Raw genomic sequence first — 24,955 nt, 5'->3', positions numbered from 1 at the left:
CGTTGCAGGTGGGTTCTTACCAGCTGAGCTACCAGGGAAGCAGATTGTCCCCCAATTTGGGTTTGTCAGACTTCTCATGATTAGGGTGGGATTTGGGGGCAGTATATCACAGGGTGAAGTGCCCATCTTATTGCATTATATCGGGAGGTATGTGATACCAATGTGACTGAACTATGGTGATCTTAATCTTGATCATGTAGTTAAGGTTCAGCTTTGCTATTTTTTACCTGTCTCTCTTATGGATACACTCTTATTGTCTTTAGTTTAGATACAGTATCTAATTTAGCTTTTTATCCTCTGTTTTAAGCAGTGACTGGCATATTGTAAGTGTTCAAATGATACAAAGTAAAAGGTGGCAAGGGAAAGGATATTCAGAGTTAAAGATCTACCTGCGCAAAGGCATCTAAATTAGATAGATCTGTGCTTTCAAACTTTAATATGCATGAGAATCATTTGAGAATCATAAAATGTGGATTCAGTAAATCAGAGGTGTAGCCTGAGATTTGTATTTCTAATAAGCCCCTAGGTCATATCACTCAATCCTGACAACAATTTTGTCTCCATTTTACAACAAGCAAACTAAGACTCAGAAAAGTCAAATACATTTCCCAAGGTCATAGTCTAGTAAATAACAAAGAATGTAAACTTTCACTAACCAACCTAAAGATCCTTCCATCTTCATGCTTATGAACCTCACACATTCAGCCTCTTTGGATCGACAGTTCTTCTCTCTTCCGCAAAGGACATTTTTCTACAACCAGTTCCTCTCAAATGAGAAAGTAACTTTTTTAGATCTTGAAGAAAAAGTTCTTGAAACAACTCCATGAGTTTATTTTCCCTCTCTATTAATTTTCCCTGGGTTTGGTATGTTGATTTCTTTCCCTGTTTTTTGGTGGTACAGCAAGCCTATTGAATAAAAATTGGTGGTGGGACCAGTTTGGCAAGATGGTGGGGAATCAAGAGTCCCACCAAAGCTTGACTCTACAATCTTGAGCACAAAAAGAGTCGGGTCAATTGCAAATTAAGAGATCTGGATTGAGGGCTTTTCTCCGTGAAGTGAATAAGCACTGAGAAACTGGAGTCTAAAGGAAAGGGGGGCGGGGGCGGGGGAGGGGGGGGCGGAATTGTAACTAGGGATAGATCTAAATTGGAGAAGGAAATGGCAACCCACTCCAGTATTCTTGCCTGGAGAATTTCATGGACGCAGGAGCCTGGTGTGCTACTGTCTATGGGATCACAAAGAGGCGAACACGACTGACTAACACACAACACAGACATAGATCTAAATAGATTCAGTTTTATATTCAAAGCGAAGCACAGTCTTCATATGTAGATAGGGAGCATTAAAAAGTCTTGATAGAAAAAGCGTTGATTAAAACATAAAGTGTTGATTAATCAATAGTCGTTTCTAGACGAATTAAATCCTACTTGTTCACGGGAAACAAAAAAATCTTTGAAGAAAACAAAAACCCAGTGTTGTCAGAAGTGGGATTCGAACCCACGCCTCCAGGGGAGACTGCGACCTGAACGCAGCGCCTTAGACCGCTCGGCCATCCTGACACCCGGAAAACAAGTTCTCTTATTTCTTTCTAAGACTGTCAAAAAGTGCTGTAGCATGATGTTGAAAGTGAAAGTGAAGTTGCTCAGTCGTGTCCGACTCTTTGCGACCCCACGGACTGTATCCTACCAGGCTCCTCCATCCATGGGATTTTTCAGGCAAGAATAGCAAGATGTTAGTTTCTCATTTTAAATAAAACTAGAACTCCCCCTGGACTTCTTCGCAAAATGGGGATAATAAAACTGTTTCTGACTCTTATTTCCTACGTCTTCACCATCCTAAACTGCAAAGATCCATTTCTCCAGTGCCCCTTCGAACGCTCCTCTCGCTCCTTCTCTCGGGAGACTTAGCCACACCAGAGTGGACTCCCTTGTCGGCTGCTCCCCCTCGGCCCCTTCACTTCAAATCGCCCTTACTGAATGCAACACCCTGTGGATCTAGTCCTGGGGCGGCGCCAAGCGGCGGGGCAGGGAGTTCGGATGACAGAAAATGCTCTGCCGAGCGAGTCAGTGGCTTTCCCTCCGGACTTCCCGCTATTCCATCCTTCCAACTCTGGGCCACTGGTGGTCTCTGCGTTTCAGGCCCTCGTCCTTAGTTGGCGGGGCCGATTAAGAGGAGTAAGGACCGGGTCCACCCTCGCCTAGAAAAGGCTCTGTGTATTTTGGGGTTTCAGACACAGAACAAGTACTAAAAAAACATTTGCAGAGTCATAGATTCTATTACTCTTATATATGATTTTCGAGAAGCTTTCTAAGCAAGCGTTGGTGGTATAGTGGTGAGCATAGCTGCCTTCCAAGCAGTTGACCCGGGTTCGATTCCCGGCCAACGCAGGTATTTCGTTTTCCCTCTTTTAAGATAAACAAGCTCCTAAGGGAGAGAAGAAGAGCGTGCAATGTATGTTACAATTTAAAGCCTGAGCGGAACTGAAACTAGAACTGCGGCCACGCCTCACTTTCTCCCTCTACCTCGTTCTCTGCCCAGCTACATTTTGGAGGGGTTAGAATCCGAAGCGTTTCTTTTCTCTCTTACCTTCCCTCCTGCCTTCCATTTTAAACTTCCATATTAAACTTTAAACTCTTGAGAAATATTTGGGATTTTCCAGATGTCCTGTCTGAAACTGAACTTCAGAAAGGGGCTATGGTTTTATATTTCCGAGACTGATACGGTAACTAAAAGCTGCTGGGCACTTGAAACTGGCAAATGTGTCTGAGGAACTGCATTTCAAAGTCTAGTTAATTGTCATTAATGCATTAATTAATTAAAATAAATTGATGTAAAAAGTAAACAGATACTCCATTTTCCTATTGCAGAACGTTAAAGTACGTTAGGAGCAACTTGGTACGTTATGAATCCACTTGAATTTCAGTTGTGAATGTCATGAAATCTAAATATTAGTCATTTTTTTCTAATGAAAATTTAACGTCTGAGCACAAATGTGGTATCTATAAATGTAAAGTACTTACCAGCTTGAAAATTATGTAAAAGAATCTAGTTCTTATTTCGGAATTTTGAGTTAAATCACATGTATTATTTAAAATATCGCCTGTTTCTTCTTACTTTTTAAGGTGACTATTAGAAAGTTTAAATTACACGTGGAGCTCCCATTATGTTTCAATTGCAACGTGACAGTCTAGATACAGTAAAGTGACAAGTTGAATAACAGCCATTTTTCAAGGACTATAGCAGTTTAGAAGTAACTTCCTAGGGAGCAATTTTGGCTCTGTAGGTGTCGTTTTCCTCGTTAGTATAGTGGTGAGTATCCCCGCCTGTCACGCGGGAGACCGGGGTTCGATTCCCCGACGGGGAGACAAAGAACTAACTTTTATCTTATTCTCCCACTGCCAAAACAAAGACTAAAAAAACTTCAGGCTCTTTCCAAGAGTACTTCTCTTCAATGCAAATTTCTTGGATCCTGGGCAAGAGTACTATTTGCTGCGGTTATTTTGAGCCCCGGTTCTGCGTTAAATGCGTTGAATCATTTAATTCTGCAATCAAGTTTCCACCTGCTCTTCAGCTAAGTGGGCCATCCCCATTGTTTTCCTGCTGCACACTTGAATCCCATCCCAGGATTCAGGCTTTGCCTTAATCCCTGTACTCCAGATTTTCACCCTTTTTCCTTCTTATTTTCTCCTGGATGGACGATTAACTAAACTCTCATTTGCTCCCTTCCTTCATATTGCTATTCAGTAGGGGCCAACCTATATTCTCAAGCCCATACTCTTTACACAGCCATACTACACGAAAGAATGCAATTTATGAAACAACCTCTCCTCTACAAGGGATGATGAAGAATAAACCAAGATTTTATGTCTAAACTGGTTTACAAACAAATGAGTCACTGGTTTGACAGTCAGAAGGCCTATTGTTTGCTTCAGTTCAGTTCAGTTCAGTTCAGTCGCTCAGTCCGACTCTTTGCGACCCCATGAATCGCTGCACGCCAGGCCTCCCTGTCCATCACCAACTCCCGAAGTTTACTCAAACTCAAATCCATCGAGTCGGTGATGCCATCCAGCCATCTCATTCTCTGTCATCCCCTTCTCCTCCTGCCCCCAATCTGTTCCAGCGTCAGGGTCTTTTCCAATGAGTCAACTCTTCTAATGAGGTGGCCAAAGTATTGGAGTTTCCGCTACAGCATCAGTTCTTCCAATGAACACCCAGGACTGATCTCCTTTAGGATGCACTGGTTGGATCTCCTTGCAGCCAAAGGGACTCTCAAGAGTCTTCTCCAACACCACAGTTCAAAACCATCAATTTTTCAGAGCTTAGCTTTCTTTATAGTCCAACTCTCACATCCATACATGACCACTGGAAAAACCATAGCCTTGACCAGATGGACCTTTGTTGGCAAAGTAATGTCTCTGCTTTTTAATACGCTATCTAGGTTGGTCATTACTTTCCTTCCAAGGAGTAAGCGTCTTTTAATTTCATGGCTGCAATCACCATCTTCAGTGATTTTGGAGCCCAAAAAAGTAAAGTCAGCCACTGTTTCCACTGTCACCCCATCTATTTCCCATGAAGTGATGGGACCAGATGCCATGATCTTAGTTTTCTGAATGTTGAGCTTATCACTAAAAATGGTTGGCTTGTTTGCAAGTCATTTAGCTTTTCTGGGCTGCAGTTTCTTTATAAAGGAGAGGAACAAAAGTACAGTTTTTGAGATACTTTGCAAGGCTAGAGTCCTTTGAAGTAGTGCCTTGTGTGAACACCTGGTAGATAGTATATGCTCATTTTTTCCCCCAAAGGATAATATTTTTCCTGAATATAAGGGTAATATATAGTCCTTACAGAAAATATGGAAAATAAGCCACTCACAAAGAAATAAAAGGCACGCATATTTCCATCATCCTGAATATCTCTATTAATATTTTGCTGTATGTTTTATTTCTTTGGCATTTTTAATTGTAAAGTTGTAATCATACTGTACACATTTTTAAAGCTACTTGAATGTTTACTTAAATGTGAATATTTCTATATTCATTAAGTACTAGCCTAAAACATTAAAGACTTCATTGTTATACTATATGGCTACATCAAAATTTCTTCAGCAAGTCTCCTGTTTTTGAGTATTTATGTCATTTCCAGTGTTTTTTCCTCCTCTGGTGAGGGCAGCTCTTGAAATCTTTGCTCAGTATTCTTTTAGACTTCCAGCTGTTATTTTCACCCTGGCCTCCCTCAAATCAGTACACAGCAGGTACTAGGGTGAACCAAAGATATGAAATGTGACTCATTTGCACATTGTTTTTCCCTGATGATGCTCCCTGCTCTCTGAAATTTATTCCTTCAATTACCAGCCAGTCTGGCAGCTCTAAACTGTACCTTGATGCATGAGGTATAAGGTTGGTTTTCAGCATGTTCATATGCCTGACTGTCTGATTGATGAGTGCTCTCAGAATGAAGATATTACCCATTGTGGTTCCTTCTTCCAAAGCTTGAATCCTCTTTATTTTCTATCTAATTTAATTGTTCTTCAGATATTTGATAATATATGCACAAATAATGACCCTGAAGGAGGGCATGGCAACCCAGGTACTCCAGTATTCTTGCCTGGAAAATCTCATGGACAGAGGAGTTGGTGGGCTATGGTCCATAAGGTCACAAAGAATTGCATAAAGGTTGCAAAGAAATGACAGAAGTGACTCAGCACACATGCACGTACACAAGTAGTGAAGCTTAAAAAACCAAAAGAATAATAAATATAAAATCCAAAATAAGACTTCTTACTGGGAAGAAGAAAAATAGAGGAACATTGAAGACTTCTTCTGTTTCATTCTTAAACAGGGTATTGAAACACAAGGATTTAAAATTTACATAATTAGCATCAGGTGGTAAGTATTCTTTTGCAACTAGCATTTTTTCCATTAAATATTAGTTTTATGGGATTCATTTATGTTGAAACACAGAGCTAGGAATGTGTCTAGCTAGGAATATTCTGAAGATTTAAAACATTTATAAGAATATGTATTTCAAAAATTCTCTATTATTGTTTATGTATGTAGATAAATGTGTTTTTGTATCTTATAAAACTGATCTCTGGGTAATGTCAGGGCAAGTACTATGTTAAATCTTCCTATTCATCTCCAAATTAGCCAATTTTTAATAATTGTTGGCTCTATTTTATACAGTTGTCACTAGCCAAATGATGCTTCTACCTGAACCCTGGTTTAGCATAGGGAAAATGCATCAAATTCCTCCAATTCCTTTCCCCCAAAATGGATAATCTTTAGGTAACTTGTCTCAATAAGTAGAAAACTTTTTCCTAAAATTAGGAAAGGATAGAGTTGATAGTGAATTCCCTGTCATCTTCTGTGGAGCTAGCAGCAATTGTATTAACATTTTTTCCAGCCTTTAAAATATTGTCCAAGGGTTTTATGTATGTGTTATCTCTATCATACAAAAATCATTTATTGGAATGAGATAAGCAGTTAGGTTGACCTCAACCACTTAGGCTGGATGAGGTGACATAATGTGGTGGTTAAGCACATGGGGTCTCTTGTGCTTCCCGTGTTGGAATTTTGGCTCTCTGTCTCAGTTTCCTTCTCTGTCAGCGGGGATAAAGATAATAATTACAATTTTCAAATGAGTTAGTAAATGTTTAGAATGGTGCCTGACAACACGCAAACATTAATTATTCATTTTATTACTAAAACAAATTTTAATGCCCATGGTGGGAAGATGTTTGGGTTAAAAAAAAACAAAAAAACCCCCACCTCATCCCAAGAAAAGAAGGTAAAATATTAGTACAACACAGATAGAAAAAGAGAACAAGTGCATCTCAGTCATTCCTTAGTCCCTGATTTTTCTTACACTCCAGTGCCAGAGTGCCAGCAGAGCCCACAACACCTGGCTGATGCCTTTACCATGACCTATCACTGCCTGCCTGTTCTCTCTGCTATTCCAGCTCTCTTGGTGCCAAGATTGGGTGGAGGCTGCAGTTCCCACAGATGGCTACAAGCAAGGGTGACTACAGAAGTGTGCTGAGTAGTGGTCAGACTGATACTGAGCGCTTGTTAATTGGACTGTGGTTCAGGTAGCCCTGTCCTGGGAGACATTTAGGGACAGGGACCTATATCCAGGACCTGCAGTAGGCTGGCTTAAATTAGACCTGCATATTGGGAGGCACTGAGTGGCCTCCTTGGAAGTGACTACTTAGAGTTTCTTAGAGTTGGCTGGCAGTGGTATGGGGAAGGTTTCTGGAGTGTCTAGGGAGAGCCAAAGCAGAACCCAGAGGACGATTCTTTCTGAGGAGTTCATTGGTATGGCGCTGACCAATATTCCTCTCATGTAATAGGGTGAAATTGTATTTCATTTTTTAAAAGCAGATTTATTCAACAGAAAATACTGTTTAACATATAGTCTAAACATTGACAGTTAGTATAGTATTCCTTTTCCCAAGAGCACATGTAAAACATTTAGCATTTGCTAATTCTGGTATGTTCTACTTTTAATTACTCAATCTAAGTATTTTTCAATTTTCTTTCAATTTATCTTTATTATGAGTTATTTAAAAGCAAATGTTTTAAAATTTTCCAAATACATGAGGTCTTTAAAAGTTATATTTTGTAATTGCTTTCTGAGTGAAACTTCATTCAGTTCAAAGATATATATGTAATAGTGCCAATTTCATGAGTATGTTAAGACTTGTTTTATGGCCTCATACAAAGTCAATTGAGAAGAATGTATAAACTGTAATTATTGGGTGCAGAGTTTTATATACATATATAATTGGTTGCAGTTTTATATATTGGTTGCAGAGTTTCAGCATCAGTCCTTCCAATGAATATTCAGGACTGATTTCCTTTAGGATGGACTGGTTGGATCTCCTTGTAGTCCAAGGGACTCTCAAGAGTAACAATTCCTTTACATTTAGTCTTTCTGTTTATGTTTTAATGTCATTCTTCTAAACAAAATAAAAATAAAATATATTTTAAAAATCCACTTTTGTTTTTAACTGGCACATTTTCTCCAGTTATATTTGTTGTGATTACTGATATATTTTGGATTATTTCACTATCCCATTTCTTTTTTTTCTTTTTTTTTTTTTTTAATATTATTTTATTAGTTGGAGGCCAATCACTTTACAACATTTCAGTGGGTTTTGTCATACATTGACATGAATCAGCCATAGAGTTACACGTATTCCCCATCCCGATCCCCCCTCCCACCTCCCTCCCCACCCGACTCCTCAGGGTCCTCCCAGTGCACCAGGCCCGAGCACCTGACTCATGCATCCCACCTGGGCTGGTGGTCCGTTTCACCATAGATAATATACATGCTGTTCTTTCGAAATATCCCACCCTCACGTTCTCCCCCAGAGTTCAAAAGTCTGTTCTGTACTTCTGTGTCTCTTTTTCTGTTTTGCATATAGGGTTATCGCCACCATCTATCTAAATTCCGTATATATGTGTTAGTATACTGTAATGTTCTTTATCTTTCTGGCTTACTTCACTCTGTATAATGGGCTCCAGTTTCATCCATCTCATTAGAACTGATTCAAATGAATTCTTTTTAACGGCTGAGTAATATTCCATGGTGTATATGTACCACAGCTTCCTTATCCATTCATCTGCTGATGGGCATCTAGGTTGCTTCCATGTCCTGGCTATTATAAACAGTGCTGCGATGAACATTGGGGTGCACATGTCTCTTTCAGATCTGGATTCCTCAGTGTGTATGCCCAGAAGTGGTATTGCTGGGTCATATGGCAGTTCTATTTCCAGTTTTTTAAGAAATCTCCGCACTGTTTTCCATAGTGGCTGTACTAGTTTGCATTCCCACCAACAGTGTAAGAGGGTTCCCTTTTCTCCACACCCTCTCCAGCATTTATTGCTTGTAGACTTTTGGATAGCAGCCATCCTGACTGGCGTGTAATGGTACCTCATTGTGGTTTTGATTTGCATTTCTCTTCACTATCCCATTTTGTACTTTCTTTTTGCCTCAGTTTTTCTTTTATTCTTTTCCCACCTTCTTTTGGATTGTTATCATGTGTACATGCAAAGTGAAGTACGGGAATGTATATTTATTTAGAATAAACTTGAAAGTTATTTTTATTTTTTGTGGCCAAGATGAAAGTAGTGATTCCCAAACTAGGTCTTCATAGAGAAGTAAAAATTTCCCCCAAATTTTGGTGACCAACATAGGGTTGCTAACTTTTTGCTTTGCTAAGTTAGGAAATAAATAACACAATCACAGCCACATCAACTGTCATCTATCCTCATCTTAATGTTATAAAAGAAGGGACATTTAAAAACAAAAATTTAAAGTGCGAAAAAACAATGTTGGCTTGGAGGTCATTTGGCAAACTTATCTGAGATACACACACACACACACACACACACACACACACATATATATAGTGTGTATTCTCATTTCACTGGAAGTCAGTGAAAACTTGGACCTGCACCTAATCTGGAACCCATTATTAAGAGGATGGTGGTACAGAAGGAAGACGGAGATTCTATTTGGTTTTAGAGGTGCCCTGGGACTTGGGCAACAGAGAAAATCGCTTCTTGTGAGTGCCTGGGTTCAGCGAAGAACTGATGTTGTAACCTGGTTGGGGATGCCTGTGGCAGAGAAGATGCAGCCTAGGAAGCCTGGGCTTTTTAAATGGCTCAAGAACAAAGAGAAGAGCTTCTCTCCAAAGTGGAGAGAAGAGATGAACTTTATCAGGCCCAGCACTGACCAGAATCCCTAGGTTGATTTTGTTGGATAAGGACCTGTGAATATTTGAATCTGGATTATGTCAGAGTGAAAGTCCTTAAATTACAGGCATTTTATAAACTCTATGTTCTGTCTGGGAGCCTAATAAGCTAGTAGAAATCCTTCTAAACAGGTGGAATTGAAGATAAGTTTTGTTTCACTATGCCCCTTTACTTAGATAATAACATTTTTCCAGATATGATTGGACATGTGATGCAGTATTTAAATTTTTCACAGTAATAATGTTATTATAAGTTAACACTCACACATGTACACATGAATGCATAAATTGCCTAAATCAGCAAAAAAGTATGATGATGTACTTCTCTGAGTAAAACCAAATGAACTCCTGAACCCACAGCATTCATTTTGGACTCCCCCCAAGAACCCCATCTGTGCAGATCACAACAAACTGTAGAAAACTCTTAAAGAGATGGGAATACCAGACCACCTGACCTGCTTCCTGTGAAACCTGTATGCAGGTCAAGAAGCAACAGTTAGAACCAGACATGGTACAACAGACTGTTTCAGAAGTGGGAAAGGAGTAGTTAAGCCTGTATATTGTCACCCTGCTTATTTGGCTTATATGCAGAGTACCTCATTCTAAACGCCATACTGGAGGAAGCACAAGCTGGAATCAAGATTGCCGGGAGATATTTCAATGACCTCAGATATGCAGATGACAACATCTTTATGGCAGAAAGCAAGGAGGAACTAAAGAGCCTCTTGAAGAGGGTGAAAGAGAAGAGTGAAAAAGCTGGTTTAAAACTCAACATTCAAAAAACTAAGATCATGGCATCCAGTCCCATCGCTTCATGGCGAAATAGATGGAGAAACAATGAAAACAGTGACAGACTTTCACTGCCAAATCACCGTGAACTGTGACAGCAGGCATGAAATTAAAAGATGCTTGCTCCTTGGAAGAAAAGCTGTGACAAACCTAAACAGTGAATTAAAAAGCACAGACATTACTTTGCCGACAATGGTCCATATAGTCAAAGTTATGGTTTTTCCAGTAGTCATGTACCGATGTGAGAGCTGGACGATAAAAAAGACTGAGTGTCAAAGAACTGATGCCTTCAAACTGTGGTGTTGGAGAAGACTCTTGAGAGTCCCTTGGACTGCAAGGAGATCCAGCCAGTCAATCCTAAAGAAAAATCAACCCTGAATGTTCATTGAAAGGACTGATGCTGAAGCTGAAACTCCAATACTTTGGCCACCTGATACGAAGAGCTGACTCATTCGAGAAGACCCTGATGCTGGGAAAGACTGAAGGCAGGAGAAGAGGACGACAGAGGATGAGATGGTTGGATGCATCACCGACTGGACGGACATGAGTTTGAGCAAGCTCTGGGAGTTGGTGATGGACAGGGAGGCCTGTCGTCCATGGGGTCGCAAAGAGTCGGACACGACTGAACGACCGAACGACGACGAAGAGTCCGGTTCATTCACCCTCGGCTGCTCTCGTTTTCTTAGCTTCTTCCGGGTAGAAACTGAGTCCTGTCTCAGATCTAAGCAGGTGCTAGTGCGGGAAAAGGACCCACTTCTCTCTGGGCTACTTACTTCCCTGGTGCTCTGGAGGGGATATCTTTACCAGTTCCTACGCCGGCCTCAACCACATTGGAGGCACAGAACACTTCGAGTTTATTATTCAGTGGCCGACTTGACAAACCATGTCTGCACCATTTGTCTCTGTGGCGCAATCGGTTAGCGCATTCGGCTGTTAACCGAAAGGTTGGTGGTTCGAGCCCACCCAGGGACGAAGGGTAGCAATTTTGACCTTTGAGACAGACCTGTCAGTTTCTCACAGGAAACCAAATAGCACTAATACTGTGAAAGTTTGCAAATCTCCACCCAGCCTGCGTCCAATGTACTACTTTTTTTGGTTTGTTTTAGAAATTGAAGTACAGTTGATTTGGGACTTTCCCTGTGGCTCAGCTGGTAAAGAATCTGCCTGCAATGAGGGAGACCTTGGTTTGATCCCTGGGTTGGGAAGATCCCCTGGAGGCGGGAAAGGGTACCCACTCCAGTATTCTGGCCTGGAGAATTCCACCAACTGTAAAGTCCAGCAGGTCGCAAAGAGTCTGACAGGACTGAGCGACTTTGACTTTAATTTTCATAGTTGATTTGGGCCCCCCTGGTGGCTCAGCAGTAAAGCACCCGCTTTACCTGACGGTGCAGGAGAAGCAGGCTGGATCCCTGGGTCAGGAAGACCCCTCGGAGAAGGAAATGGCAACTCACTCCAGTATTCTTGCCTGGGAAATCCCATGGACAGAGGACCTGGCTGGCTACACTGCATGGTGTGACAAAGGAGTCGGACACGACTTAGCGACTCAACGACAATAGTTGATTTACAGGGTTGTGCCAGTCTCCTTGGCCTAACCCTGTATAGCAGAGTTCTGGCGTTCTGTGGCACTGTATGGCATTTTTCTGTAGAGCAGAGTGACTCTGTTATACACATGATTATAGCTTAATCCCAAGAAATTGGATATAGTTTCCTGCGCTGTACAGGACTTTGTTGTTTATCATTCTCAATGCAATTGTTTCCATTACCAACCCCAAACTCCCAGTCCTTCCCTCCTCCCTTCCCTCCTCCCCCTTGGCAACCACAAGTCTCATCTCTTTCAGTTTACTGTATATTTTGCTAGCAGTTTCTAAATAATGGGCGTATGAGATCAGGGTTGCAACTAGTAAGACGATTTTTTCTTGCTTGCGTAAGGTTCTACTAAAATTGCATCACGAAACTGATGCTTTAAAAATATTTACCAACCAAATGAAGTAAGCATTCATAATCCAAAACTGGATTCTTTAACCCTACCTCTGCTTGTCTTGCCCTTTGTACTTGTATTCTTAACTTGTGAAACCGTGTTTCCAGACCCTGGGCGCTCAGTCATGCTCCGTCCTGCTGGTTAACAATTTCTGGAGAACTACCTTCTGAATATTTGAATAGCCATCTTCCTCTTCTGCCTGCTGATACTTACTTTCTCATTACTTGCCCCCTGAGTTACTGCAATAGCCACCTTGCTGCCTAAGCAGTTTCCTGTCTTCGACTCTCCTCTTCTTTCCTGCCTCCAAGCAGCTGCCAGAGAGGCTTTCTTTAGAAAAGACCTGTTCTGCTTAAAATCCTTCAATGACTTGCAGGGTAAATGGCAACCTCCTTAGCTTGGAAGGCAGTGCCTTTCAAGATCTGGCCCCTGAACTCTCTCCTGTCCTTCACTGGCTCCTTAGACTGCAACAGAACCAAACCACTTTCTTGACCCCCTTCTCTGGCTTTTGAATCATTGCCCATGAACCTTCAGCGCCTCTCCTTTTTGCCTGGTGATCTCTTGGTCACCCAAGACCATAACACCAAACATTCAGCCCCTTTTTGGCAGCCCTTTCTTCATCCTCTATTTATGCTTTTTATTTTTCTCACTGGAATGGAAATTGCTCCAGGGAATGACCCTGGGTTGTTCATATCTTCCACAGCTAAACGCGAGCTTGGGGACTGACTTCCTTGGTGGTCCAGTGGTTAAGAATTTGCCTTCCAATTCAGGGAACATGGGTTTGATCCCTGCCTTGGGAACTAAGATCCCACAACCCCCAGGGCAACTTAAATCCCCATGCCTGCAATTAGGGCCAGCCTCAGCCAAAAATTTTTAAAAAAAAAGTGTTTTTTTTTTTTTAAATTGGCACTTAAGTACTAAGTAAATGTGAGTTGAATGTTTAACGTTTCCAAATGCCCTTGTCTCATGTCCAAATCTGATATCCCTATACTTCTAATATTCTTATACCAAACCTGAGTTGTTGGCTTGGCATAAAGCTCATAGTTGACCTACTTCCTTCCTAGCTCTACCTTTTCTTACCTGCCCCATGCTCTAAAACTACCTCTAATTCCCATTCATCCTCCTATCCCAGACCACCTGGAAAAGTTCCCCTTTGTCTAGTTGTTCCAGCAAGATTTGATGAATTAGCAAGTTGACTAATTCATATGAATTGTGGTGAGGTGGTTGCTGAGAGGAGAGGGATTTCTCATTTACTAATCTCTGATAAAATTTGAGACAATGGGAGGACAAAAGGATTCCATCATTCATGTTTTATTATCATGGTTTTTCCACCTTCTATCTAACAATAACATTCAGAATCTTGTAAAATGCCTTACCGGAATCAAGAAATGTTCAGTTTAAAGCTTCTAAAACACAAAGAGAGATAGCTAAAGCTTTCTTCCATAAGCAATGATTGACTTCACCTCTACTCCATTATTATTGACATGCTGAAGGATTTCAAAGTTCATGATTTAATTCAGTAGAGTTTAGTACATTTAACAGTGATTATCCAACATTTGTTTAAGGGTGATGTGAATAAAGCTGAATTAGATACTGAAGTGAAAATTCTGGTTTTATATGCCCCTTCTCTCTAATTCTCAGTATAAAAGCATCCTTATCTCCTGCCGACTCCTTCCTGTGCAGCTGTGGTTGACTTTTTCTTGTAATGCTTTTTCAGTTTAGACACTGATATATCTTTGTTCACTGGGCTTAATTTGGGACAGCAATGTTCCTTCCAATGAGTTTATTCTGTGCTTTCTTTTGCAAATCCTCCAACCCCTAACCCCCTTCCTGGATCATTTTCTACTTATGACATTGAGAGGGTTTATCATTGTATACTCACAGACTCACATTGTGTATTTTGACAGGGGCTCCCCTGGAAAACTCAATCCTATCTCACTTCTGTGATTTTCTTTTACCTCCACCATGGTTCATGTTCTAGGAAGACAGCCCAGGTGGTGGTCTTGTCTAGTCTATCCTGGACTACCTGCTCTTTCCTAGCCACCCTCTTCATTGGTTGTGCTCTCTTCTCTAGACCCCCAAATGTACCCAAAGTCTATCTAGAAGGAGTTTTAGGGTGCTTTGAAGGCAGCCAGTCTGCAGCAACAGATGTAGACCACCATCCAGCTGCCTCTCCACCACGAATTCTCGTATTTACATATCCATTTATTTAAGCACAATCTTCATACATCAGGGGTAATCTTTGAGAGTCTGTATTGTTATTCTCTTGGGATAGAATGGTTGGAATAGAGAAAGCATCCAAGTAGTTCTGAGACTTCTATTTCTGGTAATGTAGATATTTGCTGGTCCTTCACTGTTGGCACTTTCTTTCCATAGGATACTAGAAGAAACAGAACTGGGTGAAGGATCCTCAGATCCCTAGAGTCTGAAGTGTAATTTTCCTGCTGCTCCCAGAGATGCCTGTTGGTAGATGATAAGGCTGTGAAATTAGAAAGAGGTTTATAGATGCTGCTTTTGTCACCCCCATGGGATGGGGATGCTGCTTTTATTACCTTCATTTGTCCTAAGGGTCCTTGCTCCATGTGACTTTGCCATCCCTCCATTCCTTTGAGTTTCGAAGGTCTCTCTGAACAGAAAAATACAGCCCTGTGTCCACTGCAAATAGGAGTCCCATCACCAGACAGAAAGTGATTTGGTGCCAAGGTGGAAAGAATGATGAGACGGTTTGTAAAGTTTCTAGATCTGAGCAGAGGGATGAGAAAAAAATGACATTTGTTAAATTGGAATAAACAGTGAGGTCATCAATGTAAAGTCTTTCTGACACTTGCTAAGAAACAGATTCTGTGGAATGTGGGGGAGTCTGGAAGAGAGCCATAGCTTCCTCCTACCAGCTTTGGATTCTAGTGCTTCTTGAGCAATAGTGTTTTCATGTTTGATGGAGGCATTTGTAGCTGGGTTTTGCTTGAGATCATCAACCCTGAATATTCGTTGGAAGGACTGATGCTGAAGCTGAAGCTCTAATACTTTGGCCACCTGATGCGAAGAACTGAATCATTGCAAAAGACCCTGAGGCTGGGAAAGATTGAGGGCAGGAGGAGAAGGAGGCGACAGAGGATGAGATGCCTAACTCAATAGATGTAAGTTTGAGCAAACTCTGGGAGATAGTTAAGGACAGGGAAGCCTGGCATGCTATCTATGGGGCGGCAAAGAGTCGGACATGACTTAGCGACTGTACAATAGCAATGAGAGATATCAAAGTTTAAGTTGTGAGAACACTATTTCTTAATTCACTAACTTTCTCTTGTGTCTCAAAACTATACTCATTGTATTCATCCCAGTCAAGGAAATCTAAAAAAAAAAAAAAAAAACCCAACACACACACACAAAGTGAGTCATTGAAATCTACTATTTATCCTACTTATCATTAGAAAATATTTCTTTATCAAGGCTCAGTAACTAAGAATCCAAGATGGAAAGAGGTAGAATTTCTTGGTTCTCAACCTCTTAGCCATTAAGATTGTTAAGTTAAGCCATTAAGTCATTCCTTGCTGTTGGCTATAAGGTAGTAAGATTAGAGTGGATTTTTAGTCTCAATTTTTAAAATCTTAATTTTGATATAATTTTGAACTTAAAAAATGGTTGCCAGTAAAGAACAAATACCTCTTAGATATATTCTTTACTTAGATTTACTAATTGTTTGCAATTTGCCCCCATTTTCTTTATTATTTGCTCTCTCTTTTCCGAGCTATTTGAGAGTATTTACTTTCCATTTAAATTGTGATGAAGTTATTTTTATGCAAACTATGGCATTGTTTTGTTAGAATCTCAGAAGATGTGTGTCTATCTTGCTGTCTTATTACATATTAATTGCTTACATATTAATTGTTGTTCAGTCACTCAGTCATGTCCAAATCTTGGTGACCTCATGGACTGCAGCATGCCAGGCTTAACTGTCCTCCACTATCTCTCAGGGTTTGCTCAAACTCATGTCCGTTTAGTCAATGATGCCATCCAACCATCTCATCCTCTGTTGCCCCCTTCTCTTCCTGCCATCAATCTTTCCCAGTATCAGGGTTTTTATCCCAGTCTGATTCCAGGTGGAAGTTTTGGGAAATTAGAAGTACAGGAGCACCATGGCAGGGCATCTCTGACCCTGGAGGATGGTGCTATGGAAACTGGAGATGTTTTCTAAGTGATTTGGAAAGTGGAATTCAATATCAGTTAAGTTCAGCTGCTCAGTCATGTCTGATTCTTTGGGACCCAAGGACTATAGCACGCCAGGCTTCCCTGTCCATCACCAACTCCCAGAGCTTGCTCAAACTCATGTCCATTGAGTCGGTGATGCCATCCAACCATCTCATCCTCTGTTGTCCCTTCTTTTTCTGCTTCAATCTTTCCCAGCATCAGGGTCTTTTCCAATGAGTCAGTTCTTCACATCAGGTGGCCAAAGTATTGGAGTTTCAACTTCAGCATCAGTCCTTCTAGTGAATATTCAGGACTGATTAGGATTGACTGTCCTTGCTGTCCAAGGGACTCTCAAGAGTCTTTTCCAACACCACAGCTCAAAAGCATTAATGCTTAGGTGCTCAGCTTTCTTTATGGTCCAAATCTTACATCTATGTACGACTATTGGGAAAACCATACCTTTGACTAGACAGACCTTTGTCAGTAAAGTAATGTCTCTGCTTTTTAATATGCTGTCTAGGTTGGTCATAGCTTTTCTTCCAAGAAGCAAGCGTCTTTTAATTTCATGGCTGCAGTCACCATCTGCAGTGATTTTGCAGCCCAAGAAAATTAAGTTTGTCACTGTTTCCATTGTTTCCCCATCTATTTGCCATGAAGTGATGGGACCAGATGCCATGATCTTAGTTTTTTGAATGTTGAGTTTAAAGCCAGCTTTTTCACTCTCCTCTTTCACCTTCATCAAGAGGCTCTTTAGTTCCTCCTCGATTTTTGCCATAAAGGTGATGTCATCTGTATATCTGAGGTTATTGTTATTCCTCCTGGCAACCTTGATTCCAGCTTGTGCTTCATCCAGTCCAGCATTTCACATGATGTACTCTGCATATAAGTTAAATAAGCAGGGTGACAATACAGCCTTGATGTACTCCTTTTGAAATGTGGAACCAGTCCGTTGCTCCATGTCTGGTTCTAGCTGTTGCTTCTTGACCTGTATACAGATTTCTCAGGAGACAGGTCAGGTGGTCTTGTATTCCCATCTCTTTAAGAATTTTCCATAGTTTGTTGTGATCCACACTGTCAAAGGCTTTGGCGTAGTGAATAAAGCAGAAATAGATGTTTTTCTGGAATTCTCTTGCTTTTTTGATGATCCAATGGATGTTGGAAATTTGATCTCTGGTTCCTCAACCTTTTCTAAATCCAACTTGAACATCTAGAAGTTCTTGGTTCCTGCACTGTTGAAGCCTATCTTGGAGAATTTTGAACATTACTTTGCTAGTGTGTGAGATGAATGCAATTGTGCTGCAGTTTGAACATTCTTTGGCATTGCCTTTCTTTGGGCTTGGAATGAAAACTGACCTTTTCTGATCCTGTGGCCACTGCCGAGTTTTCCAAATTTGCTGGCATATTGAGTGCAGCACTTTCACAGCATCATCTTCCAGGATTTGAAATAACTCTGCTGCAATTCCATCACCTTCACTAGCTTTGTTCATGGTGATGCTTTCTAAGGCCCACTTGACTTCACACTCCAGGATATCTGGCTCTAGTAAGTGATCAAACATTGTGATTATCTGGGTCATGAAGATCTTTTTTTGTATAGTTCTTCTATGTATTCTTGCCACCTCTTCTTAATATCTTCTGCTTCTGTTAGGTCCATTCCATTTCTGTCCTTTATTGTGCCCATCTTTGCATGAAATATTCCCTTGGTACCTCTAATTTTCTTGATGAGATCTCTAGTCTTTCCCATTCTATTGTTTTCCTCTATTTCTTTGCATTGATTGCTAAGGAAGCCTTTCTTCTCTCTCCTTGCTATTCTTTGGAACTCTGTATTCAGGTGAATATATCTTTCCTTTTGTCCTTTGCCTTTCACTTCTCTTCTTTTCTCAGCTATTTGTAAGGCCTTCTCAGACAACCATTTTGTCTTTTTGCATTTCTTCTTTTTGGTATGGTTTTGATCATTTCCCCTTGTATGACGTTACAAACCTCCAACCATAGTTCTTCAGGCACTCTGTCTATCAGATCTAATCCCTTGAATCTATTTGTCAATTACACTGTATAATCATAAGACATTTGATTTAGGACATACCTGAATGGTACAGTGGTTTTCCTACTTCAATTTAAGTCTGAATTTTGCAATAAGAAGTTCATGATCTGAGCCATAGTCAGCTTCTGGTCTTGACAAGAAGACAGACTGTCTTGTTTTTGCTGACTGTATAGAGCTTCTCCATCTTTGGCTGCAAAGACTAAAATCAATCTGATTTTGGTATTGACCATCTGGTGATGTCCATGTGTAGAGTCATCTCTTGTTTTGTTGGAAGAGGGTGTTTGCTATGACCAGTGCATTCTCATGACAAAACTGTTAGCCTTTGCCCTGCTTCATTTTGTACTCCAAGAACAAACTTGCCTGTTCCTCCAGGTATCTCTTGACCTCCTACTTTTGCATTCCAGTTCCCTATGATGAAAAGGACATTTTTTTTTATTGTTAGTTCTAGAAGATCTTGTAGGTCTTTATAGAATCGTTCAACTTCAGTTTCTTCGGCAATAGTGATTGGGTCATAGACTTGGATTGTTCTGCTTGTCTTGGAAATGAACTGAGATCATTCTGTCACTTTTGATATTACAGAAAACTTCAGAATTACAGAAAACTTCATCTGTAGAGTTACTATTACCAATCTCTTAATGTTGTTTTGAAGGGTTACTATGATCATCAGATTAAGTGCGTGTAATGAAGCATTCAGCACAGTGTCCAGCATACTGAAAGATGCCCAACAAATGTCAGCTTGTCTTTGTTACAGAAGTGGAAATTGAGGTTTAAGAGACTAACTGGCCACAGTCATGTGGTTAATCATCAGCAGAGCCAGAACACAGGTTCTGGGACTTTCTGTGAGAAAGTTAGGGGTTACTGCCAGCTGGACTATTGGCTAAGAGTTGAGGCTTGGGAGAGAAAAGGGATCAGGACCAGGTTAAAAAGGGCCACCGCGATAGAGACATACAAGAGTGTGGATATGGTTTGAATGAGGTAAGTTAGGACAGGCATATTTATGAGGGAGGAAATGTGGCCTTTGCACCTGCTGTCATGTTTTGGAGTGAATGACACTTAAAAAGAAGTCTGTGGAATTGTCAGCAATTTCCTCCCAACTCATCTTCCCAGCATGAATGCAAGATTCCCAGCACAGGGGTCTCTGGACCCTTTAGGGCTGCACATGTCTTACCTTGAACAACAGTGATCTGCACAGACTCCGAAGACTCATTTTTTGTCCCGATAATCCCCCTGCAGAAGTAGGAACCACTGTCTTCAAGTTTTGCTTTTGGAATGCGGAAGTCAGAATTCCAATGAAAAAACTTCTTGCCTCTGCCATTCTGGAAATACTGGACCTTTACTACAGGAGTTTTCTTCCAGCTGTGACACTTCAGCTGAATGGGCTCTCCCGCATTTACCACCCGTTGAGTGGGCTGGAGCAATAGCCAGCCTGGAAAACACAAAGAGAACACAGGCCCAGGAGGCCTCAGCATCCAGCATAGAGCTCTTCCGAAGGGGATGCTCACCACTCAGGTCCTGAGGGCTAATGGAACTCCAGACTGGGCACCATCCTTATATAACTTTCTTTGGGAAAAAGACAGCTGAACTCTAGATGAGAACTAAAGTCAATCCAAGATCTTTTGTCTAATAGGAGAGAGGGACAGACACACACATGATCAAAGCATAAAGTTAGAGCAGAGGGACTAAGTGATGAGGCAGGTGAGAAGCAAGCTGCTGCACCCGTAAAGTCTACACTTGAATTTGCTATGGAAGGTGATAAGGGGCCATTGTAAGTTCTAGATCAAAGAGTAAAAGTCATATTAGAAAATAAGGAAAGGTAGATAGACTTTAGAAGGAATAGACAGTTTTAGGATTTTGCAAGACTGTTGCAACCAGTCAGGAAGAAGGTTACTAAGTATCCGCAGGAGTGGCTACATAAATTGTGAAGGAAAACTCATTGTAAAAGCCGGGGAGAGGAGAGAAAAGCATGCTTGGTAGTGCTGATGGTAACTGCTAATTTCAGGGGTCACAGTGTTTTAGAAAGACCATTTCATTACAGAGCACAGCCTTCAAGATGGAAAAAGTTAATCATCAAAACAACTCTTTTCATAACTGCCTTGCCAAGTAACCAGATTTCACACACACAGAGAACTTGAAGTCATGGTCAGGAAGTTGACCTGAATAATTTAAAATGACTGCAGAGAAATTTTAAAATGACATGAGAAAACATTAACAGAGAATGTTAAGTTAAAAAGAATATAAAACGTATGTATGCTCATAAAAAAAGAAAGAACATTTACTTAAATATTAACAGGGGGTTACATATATAATCAATATATATATAGATACATACACACATATATACATAACGTATGTTGTACATACACACATACGTACACGCGTGCACACACATATATAGTTTGGTTTCTTAGAGGGGAGAACGTTCTTATTCCATTCTGGCTGTCATGGACTCAGTGAATGTTCATTGATACATTAGTTAAACAAATATCTTATTGAGAACTTACTAAGTCATGTTGTACAGATTGGGGACACCCAGATGACTAAGGCACATCAAAGAACCTGTGGTCTAGACATAGAAACACATATACTCAGAAATAATTATAATACCAGTTGATTAGTGCTACCACAGGCTAAGAACAAAGGACTGCATGACCAAAGAGAATGCACCAAAAAAATTCAGCCCAAAGAAAGTCAGCAAGTCTTCTCAGGGAAGGAGATAAGTGAAGTGAGTCCAAAATAATGAGCAGGAGTTTGCCTGGTGAAGTTAATGCTCTTGGTCAGAGTTTAAAACTGCTTACGTTAATTAGATTTCTAAAGTCAGTTTCTAGAGCCAAGTTTAAGACAAACTAACAACTCCCAGACTTGAGGTTTCTCTTGCTTCCTGTTGGTAATTTCCCATTTTATTTGGTCACAGGTGGCCATCTCTTGGGCTTCCCAGGTGGCACTAGTGGCAAAGAACCTGCCTGCCAAAGCAGGAGATGTTAGAGATGTGGCTTAGATCCCTGGGTGGGGCAGATCCCCTGGAGGAGGACATGGCCATCCACTCCAGTGTTCTTGCCTGGAGAATCCCATGGACAGAGGAGTCCGGCAGGCTACAGTCTATGGGGACACAGAGTCAGACAGGACTGAAGCAACTTGGCACACATGCACGGCCATCTCTCACCTAGCTAGATGATAGACATTCCTCTCAGTAGCTCTATAGATCGAGAGCTAAGTCAACTGAGTAACACAGTCAGGTGTAGGAGCCCCGAAAATCAGCTTCAGAGACCCAAGTCCATGGAATTTTGTTGCAGGTCCACCTCCATTAAACCCACCTTTCCCTCCAAGCTTGTTCCACTCACATACATTATGGAGAAGGGGTAGCCATGCAAATAGAGTCAAGCTTACAAGACACAGCAGGTACCAGGCTATGTGATGTGATTTCAGGGACACCAGGAGAGATCTCTGCCTCAACATACTTCTCCTTGCATCTAAAGCATGAATTTCGTTAAGACACAAAGACTTTCATTCCATGATGAATGTGCAGGCTGAACATTTATCTGTCTCTATTAGGAGAGATTTCACATTGCCAAATTTAGGCTGAAGTGTATATTTGAGTGTAATGTTGATGGGAAGAGGAGATAGATATGATGTTAGATTAGGGGTGGCTTGTGGGGTAGCTTAGAGAATGTGGAGATTGTGCCTGAGGATGAGGAGATTGAGGTCCTAAAGTGGATTCATTAATTTATTCAATAACGATTATAGAGCATTGATGTCATGCCCTGACCATCAGATGACACCATTCATGCTGTATATATTCATATTCTATGTGAATGTAGATTCCTGGAATTGTGCAGTGCAGCAGCCCTGTACCTAGTGTATGCCAGGCTTTGACATTTTATCTAAGGCCTACCTGTAGCTAGGACTACAATTCTGATGTAATTCAATAGACTACAGATCATCTCATCTTAGTTTTAACCCCCGGGAACATTATTTTTTTCAGGGCCTCTTTTTTATCCTTTATTGTTCAGTTCTCTTTTCCCCTTCTCCCACTCACCTACATGGACTTCTAGCTTCACCGGGTCGCTGGGTGCAGAGAGGCCTGTCTGACACTTGTACTTGCCGCTGTCCTCAACCTGGGCATCTGCGATGAAGTAGCTGGAAGTCTGTTTTGAGGTGAGAGTCCCATTGTGCCACCACTTTGTGGAATTGTCTTCAACAGGGTAGGCTCCCTGGCACGTCAGAGTCACACTATCATTCCTGAGCACTCGGTCCCACTGAGGGTCTAGGAGCACCACAGCCTTTGAGAGATCTGCTGAAGAGTTAAGAGAATGTAGATAAGGGCAGAGAAGTGAGCAGGCTCTATACTGGCATTCCCAGGGAGGCTCAAAACCCATTGCAAACTGAGAGTTGGCAATTCAGCCTTAGTATTGGACTCAGTCTGAGCATCTTGAGTTGGAGAGACTTGACCTCCTCCTTGGTAGAGCCAAGCCCCACTGTACTGGGGGAATTGCCCCTGCCAAGAATCTGCCTGCAATGCAAGAGACTTGGGTTCAATCCCTGGATCAGGAAGATCCTCTGGAGAAGGAAATGGCAATCCACTCCAATATTTCGCCTGCAGAATCCCATGGACAGAGGAGCCTGAAAGGCTACAGTCCCTGGGATTGCAAGTCAGACACAATTTAGTGACTAAACCACCACCACCACCAACTCCATGTCAGCAGTTTCTGGTTCAAAGAACATTTCCTAACAGTACCCTGCAGCTATTACACATTTACATGCCTCACTTGATCAATCCAAAGCCATGAAGCAAACTCACCAGCTCGTGTGTCAGCTGAAACTGTAAGAAAAAAAGAATGAAACAAATATTGATCAGCAGCAGAGAACAGGGTGACTGGAGCATGGTATTTAATCTCCCCTTTCCACCTCTGCCTTTGGAGGCCAGTGTTCCCAAGAACCAACATAAGGATAGTGGGGACTTTCCTGGTGGTCCAGTGACTAAGAATCCACCTGCCGGTAAAGGGGACATGGGTTCAATCCCTGGTGCCAGAAGTAAGATCCCACATACTGCAGAGCAACCAGAGCTCATGTTCTAGAGCCCATGAGCCACAACTACTGAAGCCTGCACACCCTAGAGCCTGTGCTCTACAACAAGGGAGACCACGGCAACAAGAAGCTAGAGACACACACACACACACACAAAGCAATGAAGAGCCTGAGCGCCACAGTGAAGGCCCAGTACAGCTGTTAAATAAACAAACAAGTAAAGATATCTTAAAAAAAGATAAATACAGTGGGGAATGCTCCCATTGCCTGCCTTCTGGTTTCCAGTGTCTATACCTCCTAATCTGGTGTCTGCCCAAATCCCTGTTTTCAATACCCTTCCTCCTTGGTCCCTGTTCAAACCCCCAAATTAAGGGCACAGGCTGAATATCTCTGAATCAAGCCATAGAAACTATCTCCACCCAAGTCCTCTGGAAAGGATAGAAATGAAAAGACTGAGAGAGGAGCATCGGAAAGTGAGGATGGGAGACAGACCTTAGGGACCACCTGGTCCATACTTGTCAGTTTATAGCCAGAGAAGCTGAGACCTAGAGGAGTGAAGTGACGGAGGCCTCGTGTCCTCCCCTTTCACCTCCTGATTATGCCCATTTCCCATATCTCTACCCCCTGAAGCTGTGTCCTAGGAGCTAAACCAAGGTCTATAGACATGGTAAGGGGTTCTGTCCTTGGTTAAGGGTCTCACTCCTTGCCTGAAAAGAGATGCCTGCTGTGCCCAGAGCATCTTGTGCTCTGCCCCCAGGCCAAGTGACTCTGACTTACCTAGAAGCAGCAAAGCTGCTGGTCGTAGCAGCTGCCACATGCTGTGTGTTTGAGTGGGCAAGTCACCACAGATGGGAACCCTCAAGAGACCTAGCTGACTTGAAGAGAGGAAGTAAACAGCCTTTCTCCCCACCCCTAACCTATTACTCACCAGTTTTCATTTCTGGGAACTTCATCTAATTCCTGAATATAAATGCAGATGAGTGAGCCCACTTCTTGGTTTAGGACCCACCAGTGCCTTGTTCGAGACAATAGGAGCCTGGGAATGAGACTCAAGAAGGAGAACACTTCCTGAGGGGGGTCCCTTGTTCTATCTCAAAACTTCTCACTCTTCTGCTTGGCCCAGACCCATCTCCAAGCAGCCAGGGCCTGACTACAGAAAGAAAAACAGAAAGTAAAGTCACTCAGTCATGG

At 41.6% G+C, this 24,955-nt stretch overlaps 1 protein-coding gene and 4 non-coding genes across 7 annotated transcripts; 3 read left to right on the top strand and 2 right to left on the bottom strand.

The window, feature by feature from the left end:
• Positions 1 to 1,477: 1,477 nt before the first annotated feature.
• Positions 1,478 to 1,560, bottom strand: TRNAL-CAG (transfer RNA leucine (anticodon CAG)). The gene has a single exon. It is a non-coding gene; the product is annotated as a tRNA-Leu (tRNA).
• Positions 1,561 to 2,316: 756 nt separating this feature from the next.
• On the top strand, positions 2,317 to 2,388 carry TRNAG-UCC (transfer RNA glycine (anticodon UCC)). The gene has a single exon. It is a non-coding gene; the product is annotated as a tRNA-Gly (tRNA).
• A 905-nt stretch (positions 2,389 to 3,293) lies between these two features.
• TRNAD-GUC (transfer RNA aspartic acid (anticodon GUC)) lies at positions 3,294 to 3,365 on the top strand. Its single transcript has one exon. It is a non-coding gene; the product is annotated as a tRNA-Asp (tRNA).
• An 8,077-nt stretch (positions 3,366 to 11,442) lies between these two features.
• Positions 11,443 to 11,516, top strand: TRNAN-GUU (transfer RNA asparagine (anticodon GUU)). Its single transcript has one exon. It is a non-coding gene; the product is annotated as a tRNA-Asn (tRNA).
• Positions 11,517 to 13,822: 2,306 nt separating this feature from the next.
• On the bottom strand, positions 13,823 to 24,614 carry LOC136160884 (low affinity immunoglobulin gamma Fc region receptor III-A-like). Of its 3 annotated transcripts, none has more exons than XM_065925111.1 (6): positions 24,542 to 24,614; positions 23,538 to 23,558; positions 22,776 to 23,033; positions 19,911 to 20,168; positions 15,072 to 15,261; positions 13,823 to 14,998 (listed from the first exon to the last, which is right to left on the bottom strand). In XM_065925111.1, exons 1-5 carry the CDS (start codon positions 24,579 to 24,581, stop codon positions 15,083 to 15,085), a joined length of 756 nt encoding a protein of 251 aa, XP_065781183.1. In that variant the 5' UTR covers positions 24,582 to 24,614; the 3' UTR covers positions 13,823 to 14,998; positions 15,072 to 15,082. The 3 variants fall into 3 exon arrangements, with proteins under 3 accessions (XP_065781183.1, XP_065781174.1, XP_065781192.1); XM_065925102.1 differs by having other exon boundaries at positions 13,823 to 14,979; XM_065925120.1 differs by having other exon boundaries at positions 13,823 to 14,979; positions 22,776 to 23,030; positions 24,542 to 24,596.
• Positions 24,615 to 24,955: the final 341 nt, after the last annotated feature.

The sequence above is a fragment of the Muntiacus reevesi genome, chromosome 1, assembly GCF_963930625.1.
Source record: "Muntiacus reevesi chromosome 1, mMunRee1.1, whole genome shotgun sequence".
Taxonomy (NCBI): domain Eukaryota; kingdom Metazoa; phylum Chordata; class Mammalia; order Artiodactyla; family Cervidae; genus Muntiacus; species Muntiacus reevesi.
The sequence above is the reverse complement of the archived record's forward strand: the minus strand, read 5'-3'. Positions and strand labels throughout refer to the sequence as shown.

Coding starts and splice junctions, on each gene's coding strand:
- LOC136160884 (XM_065925111.1), bottom strand. CDS start 24,581: ATGTGGCAGCTGCTACGACCAGCAGCTTTGCTGCTTCTAG. Junction 23,559..24,541: donor AGCAGCTTTGCTGCTTCTAG/GTAAGTCAGAGT, acceptor TTTTTCTTACAG/TTTCAGCTGACACACGAGCT. Junction 20,169..22,775: donor GAAGCTAGAAGTCCATGTAG/GTGAGTGGGAGA, acceptor TGTGTTTTCCAG/GCTGGCTATTGCTCCAGCCC.